Source organism: Octopus bimaculoides, chromosome 6, assembly GCF_046866305.1.
Source record: "Octopus bimaculoides isolate indiv1 chromosome 6, ASM4686630v1, whole genome shotgun sequence".
Lineage (NCBI taxonomy): Eukaryota > Metazoa > Mollusca > Cephalopoda > Octopoda > Octopodidae > Octopus > Octopus bimaculoides.
The window spans coordinates 76956647-76980260 of NC_142933.1; the positions used below are offsets into that span (position 1 = coordinate 76956647).

Genomic DNA, 23614 nt, shown 5'->3' on the forward strand with positions numbered 1-23614 from the left:
ATTTATTTATTATTCACATATTTATATATATATATATAATTTTATATATATAATTTTACACACACACACATATATATATATATATATATATATATATATATATATATATATATATATATATATATATATATATATATATATATATATATATATATATATATATATATATGGCTCGAATCAGGACTTGGGTGATGATATTCTTCAATCTTTCGGTCATTTATAAATAGTCTTTGTGGCTGCATTAAAAACAAAAGCGTTCACCAAGCTCCCATGTCTTCTACCTTATTGATGGGATTCAAGGGCTTAATCATCATGAAGCAACATATCCATCATTACAATATTTCTTACTTTAGTTTTGAAGCGCGAAATCGTGAATAAGTTATTATCATCCATTGCCTGTATGTATACACCATTGGTTGAATCGCGGAATATTTCGTCGAGTATTGCTATCAAAAAATGGAAAATAACGTTGGTGCTATGACATACCACTGGTTACATCAAACTGGGCAGAAATGGTGTTGATCTACGTGGACAGAGCTCTCACCCCAGCGTGTAAGTACTTCATCATACGAGTGAACATCTTTTCTCAACATCCAAACTGTCTGAATACTTTCACTGGTCCGATCGGTTTAATATATTTTCGTAATGCTAACGAAGGCTACATTAAAAGCATTGTCCTTTTTCAATTTCACACATTTCTCTTGGAACTAGTGAGAGAGAGAGAGAGAGAGAGAGAGAGAGAGAGAGCGAGTGCGTGTGTTCGTATTTGTACGTGGTGGGGTATCCATGATGCTTGTTCATCATGGAATCCTGCGTACCTCATGGCATTATCTATCCGAGACGATGTAAAACTTGCGAGTAAACCTTGAGAGGCAGAACATGTGCGAAAGCTCGTTGGATGGGTTATATCTGTAAGAAATGCAGTCTTGTCGCTTAATATAATTCGTTGAATTGGCCTGAGAATTACAAGGGAATCCATTTGTGTAGTCTCACAGATATTATGATTGTTTATACCCGTGCATAATACAGACGTGTGATTTTTCTTGATATCCAACCTTTTGATCATCTACCATAACCTTGACCGGCTGACTGTGTTGAGTGACCTAACAAAGATTCCATGCAGATTTCTGTTCTGTTTCATTAAGTTTTTCTGGAATCTGCCAGAGACAAATCACTTTTTATCTATGGCGCATTTACCTCTTCTAAGCCCACATTCAGTTTCAAATCGAACTACTGAAGCTTTCTCATTCAGTCTGTTGAGCAATATACTTGCGCGGATCTCTCCGAAAGAAGCGTGTCGAAAAATCCTTCATAATGCATCGCATCCATTCCTATAACCCGTGTAAGGGTCCTAAATATTAGCTATATCGACTCTAAGAGCAGTGCATCTCTCTGATCGCCCAACTTCTCCCCAGGTTTGCAATATTCTAGCACTTCATTGGCCCAGAAAATTCATGATATTTTGTTTGATTGAATATTTCTCTCTGCTGCTCGATTTTGGAAACATTCGGCAAGATCCTTGGTATCCCAAACGGATGTTGATCCGTTATAGTTTACATTTATGAACATTATTTTATAGCGTTGCTCGCAAAAGTTTTTCAAAGTTTAAAAAGTTTTAACTATTTTTACATTACTAATAACATTTTCGCAGTGAGATGTAGTATATACAGCGTTGTAGGAACAGATCAAGACAATGATTCGACAACTGTAGTTGCTGGCATATAACCATCCACATTGCGACGCTTCTCCGCTGGTGTGGGGTGATTTTATTGAACTTATAGTTGGCAATGAACGATCTTCAATTTTCTTGCGTTCATCCACTCTTTTATGGTAGTTTCTTTTTATCCTATGTAGTGTTCAAAAATTCCATTCCTATTAGATAAATACGCTGGCATTCCTGATTAGTCGTTGACAGCCAGAACGTGCACACATAGTACTGATATAAGACTATTAGTAGCAGATCTCCTGTGGTCAGATCTCTGATCATATGTTATATGTAGTAAAATATTATGTAGGATGTGTATGTATAGCAAAACTATATCTTAACCATATGGCTTAGAAATTGATTTACTCAGCATTTGGGAAGTTAATTAAAATTCATAGTAAAAGTGACAAACTTCAAGTAAATTCCTATGGATTTAAAATGAGAAAACATTTTGTATCAATTTAGATATTTGAATATCCCTAGCATATATATAATATTTGTCCTTAGGCTCTGTGTGTTAGACAAAAAGTTAATTCTTATGAGAAGACTTATGAAAAATATTGTGTTTCAAACTATTTCATATGTAGAGAATTACTACTGAAAATATTTCGATTAAATTCTTACAGCTGAACAGCAGTGAATCTGTTCATGCTAAGTGATTTATGTTTGTATCAAACTGTATAGAGAACAAGGTTGCTTTAGCAATGGTAATTATTGAAAACATACTGCACATAGTAAGCAAATGCACAATTTTAGTGTTTAATAAGCTCCAGTTGTTTTACCTTTCCCAGCATTCAGAGAATGTGTCACTGATATATAAATAGTAAGCAACAGTGGTACGAGCTAATAAAGTTATAAAATTGTTGAGAGTGAAACAATTAATGTAAGTCAAGTGGTTTATATTTCAATGAATAACAGTTTCTAATATAACTTCCTTTCCGAACTGTCTTGTTATTTGCTCTTAATTTGATTATATTCTCTCTTAAATTCATATTTATCGTCTAAATATTATTAACAAAGACTATCAATTACTCTTCATTTGATGTGTTTATCGTTTCCATAATTCTTCTAATTTCTAACAATCCTACATAAAATGAACTAACAGTCTGTATGTGCGTGTTATGTGTGGATCAGAAAACGTGACTTAGTTATAAGCCTATCAACAGTGGTTTTAAATACAATTTAACTGTGGCAGTTAATGTAGGGTAAGTGGTTGTCATTGATAGTAGAAAGACACTCGAAATAATCGTACAGTCGATCCCTTCTTTTACTATTCCCGGTGAGACTGTATAACTATGAGAAATATTTATAACACTCTCATCTATTTAACATACTCAATAAATTTAAAACCGAAAAAACCCCCAATTAAAATGTATTTGGTATATACCTCCAAAGTAACGCGCAGTAATTCACGAAAGATCGATTAAATCTAATCCTGTATAGGAAACATTTTATTACCACTCATCATTCTAGATCATCATTCCTGTTAACTCTTTTAACTACACTTCATGCTTTCATGCTGGAAGTGAAACCAAGTATTTTTACCATCTTTGAATTCCCGCACTCGAGTCCCTGTGCTCCTGAACATCACTTTAACTTCCGATACATACATGAATATATTTTATTACATTTAAAATAAAAGTTTACATTGTCACTTATTACACAATCACCCACCTTGAAATGAATGAACAACATTAAAAATGGCTCGCAAGTTGTATTTGGACGAGGAATTCACTCGTTTTTACCAATTGTGAGACAGCCATATACAATCTTAATTCATATAAGACATTCAGCGAAAAATAAATATTGGTATTTCAACGACCACGCCACAACCACTTTTATCTTCCAAAGTGTTGATGAGTGACTTTTCAAAGTTATCACTACCATTTCTGTAGAGATTTTCTATTCTCAATTCTCACGAGGAAGGATGTGTCTGTAAATAATGAATCTTCCCTCATCTGAAAAAGATTTATCACCCTTTTCTTTACAGTTCTATTTGTCATACACATAGAATATTGCCTCTGGTACAGAGATAGCCCCAACATGCCTACAATTGCTTAATGAGCACAAATCTTTTCATTCTTCAGTCAGAAAAACGAAGTGTATTACTTGTGTTTCTTCTACTAGATTTCACTTTTCCGTGAGAGGTTTCCATTCTTATTAGGCTACTCAAACTTATAAAACTTGTAAACAGCAATGCTTGCAATCATTGAGGGATGCTTCCTTTTTATCTCTTCAATAACCTACTTATCACTGGCGCTATGATATATAGAGAAAAAACGTTCATGTATAACGACATTAATATTTAAACGTCCTCACAGGCTCCCGGTGATTTTCAATAGTCACCCTCAGCTACGTTGCCGATAACAATCTTTTTCTTCTTTGATATCTATAAAGAGTTTTACTGTGTTTCAATGCAAAGATTTTTACACTTTTTGGCTGCAAGATTTATTGAAGATTATCCCATAGTTTGTACGTTAGTTTCTTTTTCTCTCTCATACATTGTATCAGCTCTAGTAGGCTACCAATTTTATTTACGTGTCTTCTTTACATCAAAGATATATATTAGTATAACTAATTGCATTCATTTGAATGCAAACAATAGATTCTTTACTCCTTTGTAACCATTCGAACAGAAGTGTCGTCCACACTGTGGTGTATGGATTTCTGCGAGATAGAGACACAACGTAACTGTGAACCACGCTTAGTTGTTCAACCGATAGTCTGTGTATCACGAAACTGCACTGTCAGGGCTGGAGTTCGCTTCACAACAATCGCGATTTTCAACACGATGCAGTCGCATCCAACAGAACAAATCATACTCAATATATATATATATATATATATATATATATATATATATATATATATATATATATATATATATATAGATAGATAGATAGATAGATAGATAGATAGATAGATAGATAGATAGATATAAAGGAAATACATAATACCATAGTTTTTTCCTGAACCGTACAGAACGTCTAAAATCATCAAATACAAGACTACATAAGCTCATTTTCGAATTCAATAGTACAAGAGAGTACAATTGTGCACTGTTGTTACATATTTAGGAAGGTAGTGGCACTACAAAGATACACGCACTTCACACAGTATACACGTAACATTATGAAATCTGTACTTTTAGGTAAAAAAAAAATCCAGGTCTAGCTGATATGCAGATATTCACTCACCGACATACCACATCGGGGGTGTTATGTTCCCTTTTGAATGTATCCATTTCCATTCTTCTTTCTTACGGCATAAAACTATCGCTTCTCTCAGAATTTGCAGTCTTCTTGAATTTTCTAACTGGTTATATTTTTTGGTGGAAATATTAACAGTATAACATTCATACTAAATCTGAACTATGTTGCCCCACTTGTATATAAGGTGGGTATGAGGTATGAACACGCGCTTTTCGTTCACAGCTAAATTGTCTGTGAATGTTGAACATAATTTCTTTTATAAACATGAAGTATACTAAATCAAACAGCATACACTTAGCACTAAAAATTTTCAACTAATGTGTATTTTAACCTAAAACGGTAATTAATATCTCATACGGTGCTAAGTCTAGATAGGAAAGAGATAACGATAAAATGTAACAAAATATTAGAGACCCATCTCAGACTGTCGTAAAGAAGGAGATAAAATAGTTTAAAATGAATTATTTTACTTACCAGAAAGTAATAGTGCAAAATCTTTTTCATCTCTTCCTGATTTACCTCGCATAACAACACAGCGGTATATACCTTCATTTTCAAATCGGGAATTTTCTATTGTCAAAACTCTGTTCAAGTCCGAAAATTTAATATTGTTTCCCAGTTCACCATCTTTTTTCGTCCAGTCATATGTCATTGGCTCACTGTATAAAAGAAAAAAAATTTCTAAATATAATTTGTGTTTTAAATTTCTAAATATTTTCTTACTTTTGATAATTTTCCTAACAGGTCACAACGCCAGTGTTTAGTTAATTAACCGAAATGCTTATAGCATATATCTGGTTCATATATTATTAAAACTAATGAAACAAAAAAGCAATAACTGATTTCAATGGAAATCGAAATCAGAACGTCTGGTGAATAAATTAAATTAGACTTTTAATCAAAAAGCTTTATTTTCCAATCCAACCATTAACCTTGTCATAAATGTAGAGATTTTATAATGGTATGTAATTATCACATTGGAAACGAAGATCAATAATTCATAAATGGATGCTTCTAATTTACGTTAAAATAATTGAAATACTGTTTCAATTATCCATGTAAATTGATACAAGTTATTATTTAAACATGTTATCCAATAACATGTATCATGATATAAAGAAATGTATATTTTAATATGACGTCTAACCTAAGTACTAAATTTAAATTTTCAATGGATAAGATTACTTCTTAGAAATCATACGTTTATTACATTTGAAAATTTGGCCCTGCCGTTTGTTATTTAAGAATTTTATACTAATTATTCACAAATTATAAAATTAAAATCTATTATACGTTGTACGAATGATAAAACGAAAACAAAAATTTAAAACTTTTTAAACGATCGCAAATTATAATACATACGCATTTGTTTGAGACCCCACTGCGAAACATTCAAGTCGAACACTGTGACCAAGCATTGGCGGGGACGGATTAACAAGTATGAAGTCGTTGAGAATCGTAGGTCCCCACTTCGCTTTTGGAGCTGTAAAAGACGAAATTTCAGCTTAAATATTAGTAAAACATCAGATGTGCGAATAATTTCGCTTATGTCTAATGAGTTTTGGCGAAATACTCATGTTATTTGCTTAAAATGAATACGCATAAAATTATTTAGAATCTTGTATATAACGCTAAGCAAATACTTTCCCAACAAAAGATTTATACATAGAAATTTAAATGAAACTATGATATATATATATATATATATATATATATATATATATATATATATATATATATATATATATATATATATATATTATGCTATATATATATATATTTGATAAGCAAACATTTCAAGTACCACATTTAATCTTTTGATTAAATCTATATTATATATATATATATATATATATATATATTATGATTTAATCTGAAACAAATTGATACACTTAAGAGATAAGACATCATTATATAGATTAAACGGATGCTAATTCGATATAAATTCAAATAATATGTTGAATTTATTCTTTTAATCATTAAACTTTTAAATGCTCTCGAAGTTTAGATTGTAATTTTACGGAATTTTTATCTCAAAATATTAAAATTTTTACTTCGACATTTCCATCGACTTCATCTCTGATCCTCAGCAAATACTACAAGGGGATGCTGAAAAGTTCCTGGTTTTAAGGGTGTTGCGAAAAGCCTTGTTGAAGCCCAATCTTCCGAGCTTTTATAATGCGCTTAGAAAACCTGACGGACCGCTGCAATAAGTGTGTGAATTTGAGAAGAGAATATGTTCAATAAAATCGTAATTAACTGACCCTCCTGTATTTTCTTTTATCCAAAGCTAGAAACTTTTCAACACGCCCTCGTATAACTAGTCTAGGGTATTACAAGATCTCAGAAAGGATTAGAACTAGGAACTGATGCAAGCAGATGATGCATGCATTTGTCCTCTATGTAAACGCATCCTAATAGAATAGAACTTACCGGTTACAAAATAAAAGAAACTTATGTATTTAATGCCAGTGTGTTTCTTTCCTCCTCATATCTAAAGATAAAATAGATCCGAAAAATTGATATTAGCTAAATTTACAGATTGATTTAAGAACTTTTGTAATTTTTATGTAATGGCCGAAATTAAATGAGTGTAAAGATTCCAAGTCTGTTTATTTGCTGATTGAAATATTAGAGTTCTTTAAAAGTGAAGTGAATTTCATTCACATAAAAAAGCATTTGCGTTTGTATGTTTGTTTCAACTTAAAAATAGAAAACAACTTGTTTTTACTAAAAGCAAATCGAGCAAATTTAAAACATATTGATTTCCCACTTAATTTGTAAATGCTTTTCATAGTATGAAATGTCGCAAAACTTAATATTAAAAACTAAAGTAAGATTTGGAACTCTAAACTATGCTTGTAACTCAGTCTTGCCAATAACACTGAGGATAAAATACAATTTTCCCTTGTATTCATCTAGTTATCATTTAAAAATGTTTGCTTATTCATATTTTTATAAATATATTAACGTAAATTTTGTTTCTGTGTCAGTGGTGTTTCCCTTGAAAATACTATGTAATGTTTCTCTTGAAAATACTACACGTATTTACCGGCTCAACTTTGTTATGGCATAAATTTTGTGTCCTTCTATTGAATTTCGAATGATATTTTACCACGTATAATTTTTTTTATTTCTATAAAATAGTACTCATTTAGAGTCGCTACTTATTCATAAGGAACGACTTTGAAACCAATGTGAAAAACATCTGCATATTAAAATTTTATCGGCTTTGACGATTTCTAATCTGCACTCCTATCTAGTTTTACACAACAGTTCACAGGTAAAAATGATGCAACAGATACAACACAAAGTGTACTCAGATGTTTCAATTTCCGTATGTTGAAACCTCTCGAACAGTAGTAGTGAAAGCAGGAAAGATTTCAAAATGAAATTCAGTAAAAAACTTTTTAGGTGACGCGTTCCTTACGCTCATTTTCTTGCAAGTATTCCGAATAACTGGAAAGTAATCACTAGTCAGAGCAGAAAAAAAGATAGGTATAAAAACTATAGAGTCACAAATACTTGTAAAAATCCCTTCCTTTTTTTTAGCAACAGCAACCATGAGATACCCAACGCTATAATACTTTCTTAATTCCAAGACTAATAGTAAGAACAGTTATTTACGTGATTACATTAACATTTATGATATCATATCATTCTATAACGGATCAAACTGACTTGGAATCAATGCAGGACATCAACATGCTTGTTTTTTTAGCAACATTTATCTCTTTAGATTTATCATTTCTGTTTTTTTTTCTTTATTAAACTGACTGAAAATATTGTACGTTCTGAAGAAAATGTGATTTCATGTATGAGTGAAAAGAACACGGTAGACTTCGGACGTGAGTAATCAATGTCATAGTTGGAAATTTTGAGAATTTGGAAAGGAAATTTAAAAGCCTCCCCAAAACTAATGTCAACTATGTAAACCACTTTGATCCCGGACACTGGTCGGATGAATTATCGCTGCTAGATACTGATCACATTATTACGAATGGAACACATCCCATTTGTGTAGTTTTTCAAAAAATGCCATCAAATGTAGTTTCTATGAGACCATAATGTATAGGAAAATCACCAACAGTGGAAGTTATCTTTGAAGGAACTTTGTTTATTCCGAAAGAGATAATTAAATTTATTGTTTTGTACAAATTTTTTAGCTTTTAAGAAAAAAACATTGAAAGAAAATTTGGAATACATAACTCGAACAATGCTCGTGGATATTTACAGCTACATGAGAATTGCATGCATCCTCTAAATGTTTTAAGATGTGATTTACGACATTCTCATTGCAAACCCATTAAACAATTGATAAGGTGGCGCATTCACGAGGGAAAAACGAATGTTTAATAAACATCACTCTATTTAGCTAAAAAGAATTTGGCTTTCAGGGGAACTTCAGACACATCATTTAAATTTTACATCAGACATTTGTAGAACATTTTTCGCTATTTGGAAAATTTGATCTGACAATGAACAAACATTTACGCCGGGTCGTGTCTAAAGTAATCACATTCATTCATTATGGTGGGAAAATGTTTAGAATGAAATATTGATCTTCTGGGAAACGCTGTTCAGAAAAATATATTAAACCGAGCTAAAGAAGCCAAATATTACAACCTTCTGTTAGACTATATGCTGGTATAAGTCGTGTGAATCAGCTTTCACTTACAATGTGCTTTCAAATGTAGAAGACATTTCAAGGGAGGAACACATTTTGTTGACTACATGCCTTCTATGTATACCGCAGATCATGGATAATACGAGAGAATGGAAGTAGACTTGTTAGTGGAAAGCAGGGTTCTTTGTGGTTTTCGTAACTGTTTACAATTTGGTTCCAGTTATTTTCAAATTTGGTATATAGATTAAGTTTTGTATATTAATTATGAAAATATCAAAATGGAATTCATTGTTCCTATGAATTCATAATTAAAAAGTTATTAGCCTTTAACAATTGCAAAATTTGGGTATTTAGCCAATCAGAAGCGAGTATTTTAGACATCACTGTGGAGAAGAAGGAGTGTAAATACCACTTGTTCTATAATTGTTTTTCATAACAGATGGAACTCTCACCCAACAAATTGAAAGTACCTGGCCATGGTTGACTTATCTTTGTGAATTCATGTGGAGAAGGAGATACAAGAAAGATATTTTATTTTATAAAATCCTAGAGTGTATTGCAAACATTTGTTCTTGAATTTTTTTTAACTAATAAAAATCTAGCAGCTCCTATTGGTTTGTTCGTATCTTTTAAATATTCAATTTGCTCGCGAGCTAGTCTAATGTGTTGACATGCCGATGCCCCACCTCATCATCGGAGGTGGGGCATCGGCATGTCAATGTCATAGTCTAAGTCTGTTGATTAGAGAGTGGTGAATTTACCGGAAATCCATTTCATTTTGTTGGTACTGTCCAGTGCTTATATGTTTTGCTTTCTGCCTCTCCTGAACGATGTTATGAAATTATAAAATGACAAATCCTTTACCTGCAAATCTATTATGTGAAACTAAATAGTAGTGCAGAGTAGAAAGTACCAAAGCCATGAAGTATGTAATTATGGGGATCTGCGAAGCTCCTTATAAAACTTCCAGAAATACCTGCTTCTGATCTTGTTATGCGAAATGAAGTAGAGACTCTTGTAGCACAAATAGAAGATTAGTTTTCTAGTGATGATTAATGTTTCTTATGACGTTTTAGGCAGTGTACATGTCAATAAATCTATATTGAAATTTATCAGATAAAAATAAACTGAGATAAGTATGCCAAAGGTTAAAGGATAAGTCAAGATACTGAGAAAACTGCACTGCTAACGGATGTAGTTAAAATTATCATCCTAAAGATGTATTCGCTGAAGATATAAACGCGCTAGATTCAACAATAACTAGATATATGTTGACATACCGAATCTGTGGGTTGCATTAACAATAAAACTTATGATGCATATAACTGCGACCACACAGGCAGAGAAGCTTTAGTAAATGGATGCTTATAAGAGTCATATTTAGGTCGTTCATGACAGAAGTGACGATTTGTTAGCAGAAAATAATGTTTTAAGAAAATATAGATTTAGAAACTGCGATAAAAACATTTGCATATTTTAAGAAAAAATGCTGTAAAAGGTTTTGCTATTCTAATTGAATATCTTTTCAGTACCTGTTATTTTATCCAAATGCTTTAATTTATGAGGACATTCATTACGGCTACAAGTTTTATTCACATTTATTTGATGGAATATAGTTTGTCTCTCATGTTGGTCGATTCGGTACCAATTTAAATTTCTCATTTTTGAGCTTGTATTAATTGGTTTTAACTAATGTGGCCCATAAGTCAGTTTAATTTTTTTATCATTATTATTCTGAATACAGTGAACTAATTCACCACAATTCATTAAAAGTCACAATAACTTTGACAATATATTCTTTTATTCATTTACTTGTTTCTCTCATTTGACTGCGGCTATGCTGGAGCACCGCTTTAAAGGGTTTTAGTTGAAGAAACCGACACCAGGATTTATTCTTTGTAAGACTAGTACTTATTCTATTGGTTATTGGGACGTAAACACGATAACATCGGTTGTCAAACGATGGGGGGGGGGACAATCACGGAACATGGACACAAAGATACATACGCATAAATAAATACATACATATATATATATATATATATATATATATATATATATATATATATATATATATATATGTAGTGACAGAGGGTACTAAGTAGTACCAGCGTTGCTAGTTATAAGAGTCAAAGCAACTCAATACCCACAGATGCACTACCTAATGACTGACAAGGGATATAAGCTCCCTAGCGGACATAACCAGATCACCGGTGATTTCGAATTTTGATGCAGAGCTTATTTCCTTTGTCGGTTATTAAGATAGTGCGTCTGTGACTATTGAGTTGTTTTGACTCTTATTTCTAGCCACGCTGGTACTACTGTAGTGACGTCTACAAATTTGGCTTTAGTTTGTCAAATTGTTAATAAGCCACCCATATTATTTGTTTTCTATATACATACATACATACATACATGCATATATGTATATGTATATATATATATATATATATATATATATATATATATATATATATATATATATATATATATATATATATACACAACGGGCTTCTTTCAGTTTCCATCTGCCAATTCCTCTCACAAGGCTTTGGTCGTCCCGGGGCTATAGCAGAAGTCACCTGCCTAAGGTGTCTTCTGCTATTCAGTGGGACTGAATCCGGAACCATATGGCCGGGAAGTAAGCTTCTTATCACACAGCCACAGATTCATGTATAAATGTAAAGCAACCTATGCAATTCGTTCCGAGTATCCCGTCGGTTGTTCTGGATAGATCCTTATTCTTTCTCTCCCTCAGGATCCTTCTCTTCCTCCTCCTCCTCTCTCTCTCTCTCTTTCTCTCTCTCTCTCTCTCGTACTCTCTCTTTCTCAGAATCCTTCTCTTCCTCACTTTTCACTCTCTCTCTCTCTCTCTCTCTCTCTCTCTCTGCTCCACACATACACAGATACATTCGTGCATACATGCATAAATATCTACTTATAAAGAAATATACATGCATACGTATGTATACATGCAAGTCGTTTATAAATGTAAAATGTTCCTGTAGTACTCTACAATCTTTAGAAGGAATCATGTATATTGATTTCTTATTTAGGTATGATTTATTAAATTTAAATAGACAGGTAAAAGGATTTAGATATTCATACCACTTTACAGGAAAGTTATAAGTATTGCCGTAAGTTTGTTTTTATTGTAAGTGAATTTGCATCATTTACGATGCAAAGTGGGTCAAGAACAAGACTATTTTATGAGCCTTCTTTTAACCTACTTAACGAACCTACATAATGATACACGAATCAATAAAAGAAACAATATGTGGCTCATTTGTCCTACTAAAAACGCCAGCCGAAGTTTCCATAAATTCCCTTCTCTTGTCTTAGAAAAGGAAATGCATGTTGAAAAAATATGAGAGATGGCATAGTTCTAGAATCTTTTACATTATAGGTCTGTTCGGTTAGCGCTGACCTGAGGCAAAGCAGCAATATATAAGGTGACGTATTCGTAAAATTGACATTTCTGAGCAGATTTTCTGTTCTCACAGTTTTCTTTCTCTTCCTTTCTTTGAGAATATCTTATTTGAATATGTTCAGCATCTGTCAGTTAATATAAGATAACTTATACAAACTGTCTAATAACCTTCCTAAGAAAGTTATTACAACTTGTGTCGCTATGATGGAAAAATAACTTATGTTGTTTAGACACTAAGTCTTTTAGTAAAAATGTACTAGGTAGACTTGCTGAGATTACATTGCCTATCATTCTAAAACACCGAGGAAAAACAGGTTTCTGAATCTAATGCAAGGGTTTCTAATCAACCACTCAGAATAGCAATTATATTCGTTTAAAATTACACGCTACTGTCTTAACAAAAGAAAGACTATTTTGGCATTTTGGATACATATAATTCTGGAAATACAAAACGTTAGGAAGGTCTTTGTTGTAACAATTAACACTAACCTGAGGTTAACTAACAGTAACAACAACACGGGTTCTGTTTTATTGTGCGCAAATACCCTCTAATCCAGAGGACTCAGATTTTGCACTTATTTTCATCTATAGACATCAGACTCCTGTATATATTTCGCTCTAGAGTACCATTTTAAACCTGAATATTTAACAAGTTAGAACTCAGAAGCCATACATTAATAATTGTTTGCAAGGCCATAGCTGTTCAATTCTTTACTACAGATTTGAAGTGTTGACAACCGATTGCAGACCTCTGAAAAGTTTGGAACGTTTTCTTGTGCGCTATCTTTGGAATATTCTTAAAATCAGCTTGGCTGGTTCATTCGGACGATGATCAGTGACCTTATCTAAGTAAAAAAGAAACAAATAAAAGCACTGAAGTAACTGCTGTCATTTGCCAACTCAAATGTACAGATTAGTCCATACTTTCCAAGACGTGTCTTTTATTTCAGACTGGAAAAAAGAAAACTGTAAAAGAACGGCAGCAACGACCCTACAACCCTTAAAATACCTATTGAAATATAATCAGAGAAACTGGGCAAAACTGGAAAAAACTGGAGACAGACAACCCAAAGTGAAAATCATAAAAGTAGAAAGAAAAATTGAACATCTTGAAGAATAGAGTTCTAAAAAGTTCTTTGTTGAGTGCCTTGCCTGCTGGTGGCTATAGTCATCCAATATTTCCAATGATGATCATTATTTGTGTCTAATGCGAAAATAATTTACGCAAGAAATTCGTTATTTGGCTATCAGTAAATCTACAGCACAGAGGAGACAATAATTTTCATCTAGGGATAGCCAAAACGACTACTCCCAGGTAAAATATTATAAACAATGGTTATACTGTATATAACTAATATTTATTTTATTAATTCCAATGAAAATGCGAAGTTGGAATGTACAAGGATAAAACTCTATATTATAATTCATAGAGAGATATGTTTACTGTTTTCGCTGCCAAGACCAAACATTTTATTGAATTTTGCTATATTTGAATATTTTTACAAGGTATAGTGAACGTATGCAAAAACAGCTGAAAGCAAAACATGGAATCATCTCACCAAGACCAAGTTAACCTCTTAGGTGTATAAAGATAGAAATTTAATTAAACAGTTTGATTCACACGGTTTTGTGTCGATCGTTTGCCGCCACCGGGACGCTCGCATCTCATCTAACGTGTGGGACACCAACCACATGACCCCCCTCTACAAAAACAAAACGCATCATCATCATCATCATCAACAACAACAACTAGCCAACGTTAGTGAGATAGAAAGTATGTCTACCCATGTTGTTCCGGTTATAATACCACATTGTTCGTACCCATAACGGCAAGGTAATCAAACAATGATAGCAAAAGCCGCTGCTGCTGACACAAATGGGATCTGACTCAAAACACAGGCAGTCAGTTAAATGGTGACGACCGAACGCCTATTTCAGTTAAAGATGATTGCGGTCACTTAAGTACTCGAGGAAGTCAGCTACATGATCTCTCGATCTACAGGAAATAACATCCAAATGTTTCTTAGAATCACACACTACATTCTTAAAAAAAGAAGGGCGCATTAAACAAGTTCATAAATATACAGAACAAAGGAATGACTAGTGTTAGAATCCCTTTGATCCTTCAGATTAAGCCTTCCGATTAGTGCTGATATGTGACTAAACAAAAACAAAAGCTAGTAAAAAGGCAATCCATCCAACTTTGACTGTAGACGTACTGAAATCAAAGATGCGTGACGTCGATGTTGTTCATGTTGATGCGTGTTTCTACCGCCAAAATCTCATGCTACAACACAGGCAGCCCATCAATCTGGTTTTCGTACAGAATCCTTCTTTTGAAAGTCCGGTTCGATTTTAACGTTGATCCTAACTTACAATGGGGATATCGAAGAAAAGATGTACGCCATGGAGACCTGATACGTATGGTCAGTACCTATCACCTTGAAAACTGCAAATTATTACGGTGATGGATGTCTTCAGAGTCACAGCAATTGCCCTGCACACAATTCGAGGAAAAGAACTCTGAGCTTCTAGTCTTTCTCAACGAGTTAGAAATTATACACAGTATTATTTTTCAAATCTCAATCTCTCCCATCCCTTTTTTTTTAGAAATATTAAGGCTAAAATGTTTTTTATCAAGTTAGAATGTTCATCTATCTGGAATTATTTAGGATTAAACAATAACCGCAAAATATTGATTAGTTGTAAGGCCAAACCTCGCACAGATTGGGCTATACATGATAAAAATTGATGTATTATTATCGGTTCTTTAAAAAAAAACAATCTTGCAAAAAGAAAACGTAAAGCCTCTCCGTTAATAAGTGATATCCTAATATAGAAGTGGTATTTCAATGCTATAAGACATTTAAGGCGGCGAGCTGACAGAAACTTTCGCACGCCGGGCGAAATGATTAGCGGAATTCCGTCTGTCTTTACGTTCTGAGTTCAAATTCCGCCGAGATCGACTTTGCCTTTCCTCCTTTCAAGGTCGATAAATTAAGTACCAGTTGCGTCCTGGGGTCGATCTAATCGACTGGCCCCCTCCCCCAAAATGTCGGGCCTTGTGCGTAGATTAGAAAAGAATATTATAAGATATTTATATTGGCTCTTAAACTGTTTGTGACTACGAATTTCTCTTAAATTAAAATTTATTGGTTAATAAGTTATTACAAAATAATGCTGAATTAGCTAAAACAAAACTAAAGGAAACAAGAGAAGAAACAGTTTATAGTTTTAAACAGAGTAAAGGAATAAATGCCTAATAATAGAGAACGAATAGTGTATGTATATTTGTGTAAAATTATCATTTTGTTTCCAACAATAATTTCTGAAATCAGTCTTGATAAAATGTATTACTTACATGCAAACGAAACAACCAAGGGTATCGGTAAACTTATTCGGCTTGGGGGCTGATCAATCTCCATTATGCTGTTGACAGCTGACGTCAGTTTCACCAGACAACGGTACACCCCAAAATCGGCGGTAGAAACTTCCGAAAAATACAAACGTCCGTTTGAAGATATGAACATGTATTTCTGTTTAGTAGGTCGAACAAAATTCTCAGCCTCTCCTTTAACCCATTGGTAGGTGATTCCTTTTGTGGGTGTTCAATAAAAAATGAAGACCGTGTCACATTAAAATCAATTAAACATGTACATATAAATTTGTTTAACTTAATGTTTTTTTGTAAACATTCTCGGATAGATTGATAGATTAATAGATTAATCTCAGTATTTTTATGTATTAATATATTAATGATTTGCATTTATTAAAGAACAAACAATATAAATGCGGTTCTATTTGACTACATACATAAGCTATATGCACGTATGCATGCAGTCTATATGTGTGTGCGCGTGTGTGTGTGTGAATGGGTTCTACTGTGTGTGTATTCGAGGGGGTGGAGAGAGGAGTTTTGGAAAATTCACATGACCTGACCTCTTTCCCTTGTAACTTTCAGGAAGATGGGTATCTTTTAATGAAAATTTATACAAATCTCTTTCAAACAGCAAAGATTATGATTATAAAGAAATTTGTTGGAATAATTTTTTCAGGGATTTTCCATATTTTTTTAAAACCCATCCTCCCTCATCATCTTAACCTAACCCTAAAACCCTATCCCTAACTCTAAAACCCTATCCCTAACCCTAAAACCCTAACCCTGATCCTAAAACCCTAAAGCTAAAACCAGTACAAACGCACGAACGATGTCATAAATAACAGTGACAAACGAAATATATACCGCCGATAGTTGTTGTTGACAAACAACGGCAGTAATTTTATTCAAGGGAAAAGATCCCAAAATAGGCAATTTCGAAAAAACTAAAACAAAACGAAAATACTTCCACAAACAAAATAAACCGAATTTTTTTTTTAAATAACTAATAACTGAATTGATTAAACTATATACACGTGTATCTCAAATGTAAATATATCAGAAATAACAGTGACAAAGTAAATTTACACCGCCAGAACGTCTTGTTAACAAACCACAGCAGTGATTGTTTTCACCTCAATAGACGTCATTGATTGGTTGAAATTACCGAAATACGACAACTTTAACACGAAATAACTTCAAAAATAAACCATTTTCTTAAAAACGCCAAGAGTAAATGATGTTTTAAATGATACATTCTACCAGTATACGAAATTTGAAAGTGTTTAGTTACAAAAAAATTATTTTTTCTATGTGCCGGCCAAAAGGAAAAGATCCAAATTAATATGTTTTATAACTTTAATTCGGGCAAGGTAGGGCCCTCTAGAAACAAAAATTGTATGTATAGAATATCTAATTTTTTTTTCTCATTGATAACGAAGGTGGGAGTGCTAAATATTTCACTTATTGTTGGTATCTAGCAATTTGTCACTTTGAGAACCATTTAGGTATAGGTTCTAGTTTTACGTGCTGTTTATATGAAATCAAGAATCTGACTGAATGTAATAAAAGGAGTAATTGTTTATAGCCGGTTCCTTTACCTCTTAGATACTTCAAATGGAGATAAAACAATCTATAAATTAAAGACGGCTTTCTTTGTGGGAAAACTTACGTGGTTTATATCTGATTTCACTGCATATAAGGATTGCAAATTCATAGGCCTTCACATGGACTGCTTCAGGTCGAACGTTTGAAAATTCACCGAGCGCTATAATAAAGAACAAAGAAAACTTTGCAAAGAAATTTTTTTCTGATATTATTTCTTAAATTACTTATACATTATTTTATTATTTTTTCTTTGAGTTTTCGTTCAAAGCAAATTAAATATTCACCTGCTGAACATCAGTTTGCAATAAGGGTAAGCAAAACCTTCCCTTAATTCTTTGAATGTTATAACAGTTCAGTCCTTTAATTTAATTTAATTTTTTTTTGTTCAATGTAACATGCCACATGTCAAATTAGATTACCTTATTCTTTTGTGATTGTTGCAAAAAATATATTATTTAAAATAGATTTCACAATAAAACATACTAGAGAACAATCATGCTTGTTTTTTGTTTCATACATATCTTTGATAATTGAATGTTCAAGTAGCCATAATATTGGTGTTTGTTTTAGAAACAAATGTATGCTAGTTAAATAGATTAAAACAATTTCTGTCTTAAAAAATAAACACTTTGGTAATTATTTCTAAAAATATCCAAAATATTAAATACTATAACAAATGAATATGTTACTTTATTTACCCTTAGAACTAAATTTACAGACCACATTATCAAATCTGTTGCATTAATCTTTATTAAATCTAATTCTGTCAGTGGATATATTGAACTTATTAACTTCTCATGACTCAGTTAAAACATTAGCAAAATACATTTCACTCTCTAAATATCATTAAACATTAAAAGCTTGCTTGCAACAAAACTTCCCTTAGTCATGTATCACCACCTCACTCCAGAAATTTATACATCATTATTTACATGTATTCTCATAGTTATTAACCTAAGCATGCCTGTGATTAGTAAACTCTACCTTACAGTGTTTATGTTTGAAATTATTTCATACAATTTCCAACGTCACTTAATTTAAATATCAAAGAAATAACTTGTTAATGCTTTTAACTGGTAAGAAACGTTAACCATATCAAATCAGTTTGAAGATGAGGTATTTTATATAATATACGATGGTAATACTTTAAACATTAGAATCCCCCCCCCCCCCAATAAAATCATATCCATTGCATACTAATCCTACAACGAAACCTTTACTTTGTCACTCGATCTGCAAAAGATAGTTGCCATATTTCCTCATGCGACACTTTACAATCTTTAAAACATAGAATTCATCGTGTATAGATGCACAGTACATGAGAAATAATATGAGGTAGTCACTAAAGGAATACATTTTATTATGGGTCTGCTCGAAATTTTCTGATCTTGGAATAAACAACAACAACGATAAAACTCAGTCAACGAGGGAGATACTACGGTGGTCCGTAGAAACAGCAGCCAATCTCCCGTAAATTACATTTTGCCGTCCTAAATATAGGACACACTAGAATATGTAGTTCGCGTACACGATGCATGAAAAAAAGATGCGATGGTCATTTCTTAAATGTCTCTGATAATATGTCTGCTCCATTATGGTTGACTTGGATGATAAACGACAGCAACTACAACAGCAGCAGTCTTTGAGGTAACACTTGAGAAACTGAAATATTTGAACTCATTTTTAAGGATGTTTTCACTTAAAGAAACGTATCCGTCACAAATAATGCTATTATAACATGAAAATCACTCACATTATAAGGTTTCGCCAAACATAGTATGCAGGATATAAAGACTAGATGGGGTTTTGGTTGGTGAATGTCTCTCTAACTATAAAGGACCCATTATCTGAAAATTTCCAGTTTCCATTCTGTCAATAACTTTAGTCTACTTATTTTCCATTACTTTTCGAGATAAAATCAATAAGATGTTTCCTTATGTGTGTTTGAATAAATGTCTAAAATCTAATATAAATTATAAATATGGTATTATGTTGCTCAGTAAGTCAACTTGGCTATTCTACTTTTCGAATGAATCAACATTAAAAACAGTGGTAAATCATACCAAACAAACTCAACAAAAACACCAGCCAAAAACTGACGTTATTAAGTCTGGAAAATATGTCACATTTTCTATTTATTCTTTCAAATTAAATGATCTTTTTAGAGGGAATAACTATTTGTGATAGAATGTAAAAGACGATACATAGGTTATCCATTGACCAAGGAATTAGTACTCCTCCGCTGTTACTGCTGTTATTTTCATGTTTGTGCTTGGCAAACACAATTAACTTTCTATTCCCGATATGTTTTCACTGTAGCTAGGCGCTATGAGAAACCCAGTTCTTAATTTTAAGTACTAAGTGCGAAGTATACATGATAGTTTTATTATCTTGTAGTTTCCGGATTCTGCTGAAAAGTCCTTATTGATGCATGTATTTATGTATATACGAACAGAACTGAATACATATATGGTATCTTAAATCGCATCAGCAGTGTTCAGATTATTAAGTTAATCGAATTGTAATGCAGATATAGAGAGCAAATTCGTTGCTGGAGTTTAACCCCAGGTCAGTAAATATAGTCTGGATACATGGGGATTAACACATACTTTAAGAAATTATTATTTCTTATATTTAATCGTTCATGTTATGATTTTATTTACTCCATGTAGCCAGACTTATTATAATTATATTACATACAAGATTAAGAGGAATGGCCGCCAAAAGTGGACTCCTATGTGCTTGAAATAGATGCCAAATCACCTAACCACGAAGAATATGTTCTCAACAAAAAACATTTCAGCAAGACACCAGACTGTAAAAGGGCAAGACGGATGAAAATATAAGAAATAAAAAACGATTATCTACATACCAATGGTTTCACCTGTTAATATTTACACAAGCAAATATCCGCAGGATCATCAGCGTAGCACATTTTAATACCTGTTGTACGATATACCCCTCGGCTGCGATGAACTGACGGAATTCACGCACGAAATCTTCAGCTGTGTCAGAACTCGCAGCTTCTCCATACCTGATGACACTATGAACACCAGTCCACTTCTTGAAATTATCAAGCCAACCACGACTGGCCTTAAATGCATCTGCTAATGTATCCTACATCGATGCTCCAGGGTTCTGCTTCAAGAGATCTCCATACACCGCCCGTGCTTTCTCACAGATGATGGTCTCCGTAATCGTATCCCTTGCGAGTCACTTCTCGTTGATCTACAGGAGAAGCAATTTTTTCATCCTTTCATGGGCAGATGTGCGTTGCTTAGAGAGCCTGGAGACACCCTTTTCTGTTGTTACAGCTTTGATCTCGTCCTTTTTCTTCAGGATAGTGTAGATCGTCGACGTGCTTCGGTCGTATTGACGTGCTATGTCCACTACACGCATTTCAATCTCACGTTCATCAATGATTTCCTTCTTCTGTTCTATCGTAATCAGCCTTTTCTTTTTCTCAGCACTGTCCTTTGAACTAGCATTCTTAGGATTCATGGCTAACACAACTAATTATCATAAAATAATAGCAAAAAATGCACAAATCTAAACAAAATCACTGGGAAAAACACAAGAGGTATGTTGCCACAACGAGATAAACACATGAACTGAGCGAGACTGCACTCGTTGGCTGCACATAATTTTTCACAACAAAAGCAATATTGATTACAAAAAGCAATCTTTATATCTAACTTAATGAGAACGTTTTGTTAGAACGCCGAGCACTGCGGTATTCATCTTGAGAGGTCCTCTCTTATGGACGTATGATGCACATTATTCACACACACACGTATGATGCACATTATTCACATACACACACACGCACACGCACACACACACACACACACACACACACACACACACACACACACACATACATATGTCGCATATTTCACATACAAAAATGTGCAACATTGTTTATAATTAACTTTCTTATTTCATTATTTACTTACTTCCGAACGTAATTTGAACGGGGTTTCCTAATACACGACCGAAATCATTCTCTGCACTACACTGGAAATAACCTTCGTCAAAAGCTGCTTGTGGATCGCTGATAGTTAATCGGCCATTCGTAAGAGTATACCTGCTACTTGATGTTATCTCGGTTCCAGACTCCATTGAAAAGAGAAAAAAAAAGACATACAGTTCGCATTAATAACTTATCACAGCATAATGCTCACCTATACACACATACGCAAACACATATTGTTGTTATTATTATCAATATCATTAAAAACCTCCTCCTCCTCCTTATCATCATCATCATCATCAAGCACTATCGTCATCATTACCATCATCATTATTGATAAGATAAAGGCGCGAGCTGGCAGAGACGTTAGCACGCCGGGCAAAATGCTCAGCAGTATTTCGTCTGTCTTTACGTCCTGAGTTTAAATTCCGCCGAGGTCGACTTTGCCTTTCTTCCTTTCAGGGTCGATAAATTAAGTACCAGTTCTGTACTGGGATCGATCTAATTGACTGGCCCACTCCTCCAAACTTTTGGGCCTTGTGCCTATAGTAGAAAAGAATATAGTTCCTGTACGATAAGATAGTCACAATTGGAACGTCTTACATCATATTTTCTTCGACCATGACTAACTAATGTGGTGATTCACAGAAACCAGCAAAGTTACTTCGACTCAACGAAGGAAGGCTTTCCAGCAGTAGCTCGACCTGCAAGAAATGGCATCCAAATTTCCCTCAACGCATACCCTGCAATTTTGAGTTAGGAAATGACACATTGGAAAATGTAGTAGTAAATATAAAGACAATAAGATATACGTACGTACATACATACATACATACATACGTACGTACGTACGTACGTACGTACGCACGTACATACATACATACATACATACATACATACATACATACATACATACATATATACATACATACATACATATAAGTGTGTGTGAGTGTGTGCTAGGTTGTCAGATAAATTCGTTCGTTTCTATCAAATGTTATTTGAATTAAAACGAAAAATGTATTTATCTTACGTTTCATGGGGATTTTTGTAGCTTTGTTCTTCCTCAATAGTTTTTGTTTATTATTTTTGAAATAATTTCAAATAAATGTCGACGTAGTGCGCAGCAGAAAGAAAATGAACGTTTTGAACACCTGCTTTTCTTTGCTTTCATTTAAGATTCCAAAGTTGCCAAATATGTTTAAACATTGTTCTATATACGAAAAAGATGCTACTACTAAAACAAAAACTGCATAGAAATGATTTTTACGCTTCAAGGATGGGAAATTCGGCCTCACAGAGTCTCCACGTTCCAACCGAGTTATTCAGTTCAGTGAGGATCTTTTAAACATCTATGAGAATCCGCGTCATGCCCCTCAGAAATTGGCCCAGCAAATGGAATGCTCGTATAATATCATTGCTAATACTTTTGCTGACACCGTTACCCGTCACCTTCACTTGAAGCATAAGGTCCAAAACATCGATGCAAAGGTGCCACACGCTCTGAACAAAAGCAACAAACTCCAACGCATCTCTATAGCCGCCAGTTTGCTCGCTCGACACCAGGCTACTTGTGGACAAAGATTTCTTTACCGCATAGTCACTAGTGTTGAAAAAACGTGTCTTTACGCAATATGAAGCAGCGGACAGAAAAGCTGAGTCCCACCGATAAGCAACACCTCA

At 33.4% G+C, this 23614-nt stretch overlaps 1 protein-coding gene across 1 annotated transcript in view; it reads right to left on the bottom strand.

Annotated features, from left to right (window-relative positions):
* The window catches only part of LOC106874031 (contactin), a 223550-nt gene that overhangs the window by 118873 nt on the left and 81063 nt on the right, over window positions 1–23614 (bottom strand). Inside the window, exons 9-13 of the mRNA XM_089354118.1 lie at window positions 21915–22074; window positions 18023–18118; window positions 16336–16569; window positions 6280–6400; window positions 5392–5576 (exon numbers count right to left, since the gene is read on the bottom strand). Coding sequence (XP_089210244.1) covers window positions 5392–5576; window positions 6280–6400; window positions 16336–16569; window positions 18023–18118; window positions 21915–22074 — 796 coding nt within the window. The remainder of the gene's footprint in view (window positions 1–5391; window positions 5577–6279; window positions 6401–16335; window positions 16570–18022; window positions 18119–21914; window positions 22075–23614) is intronic.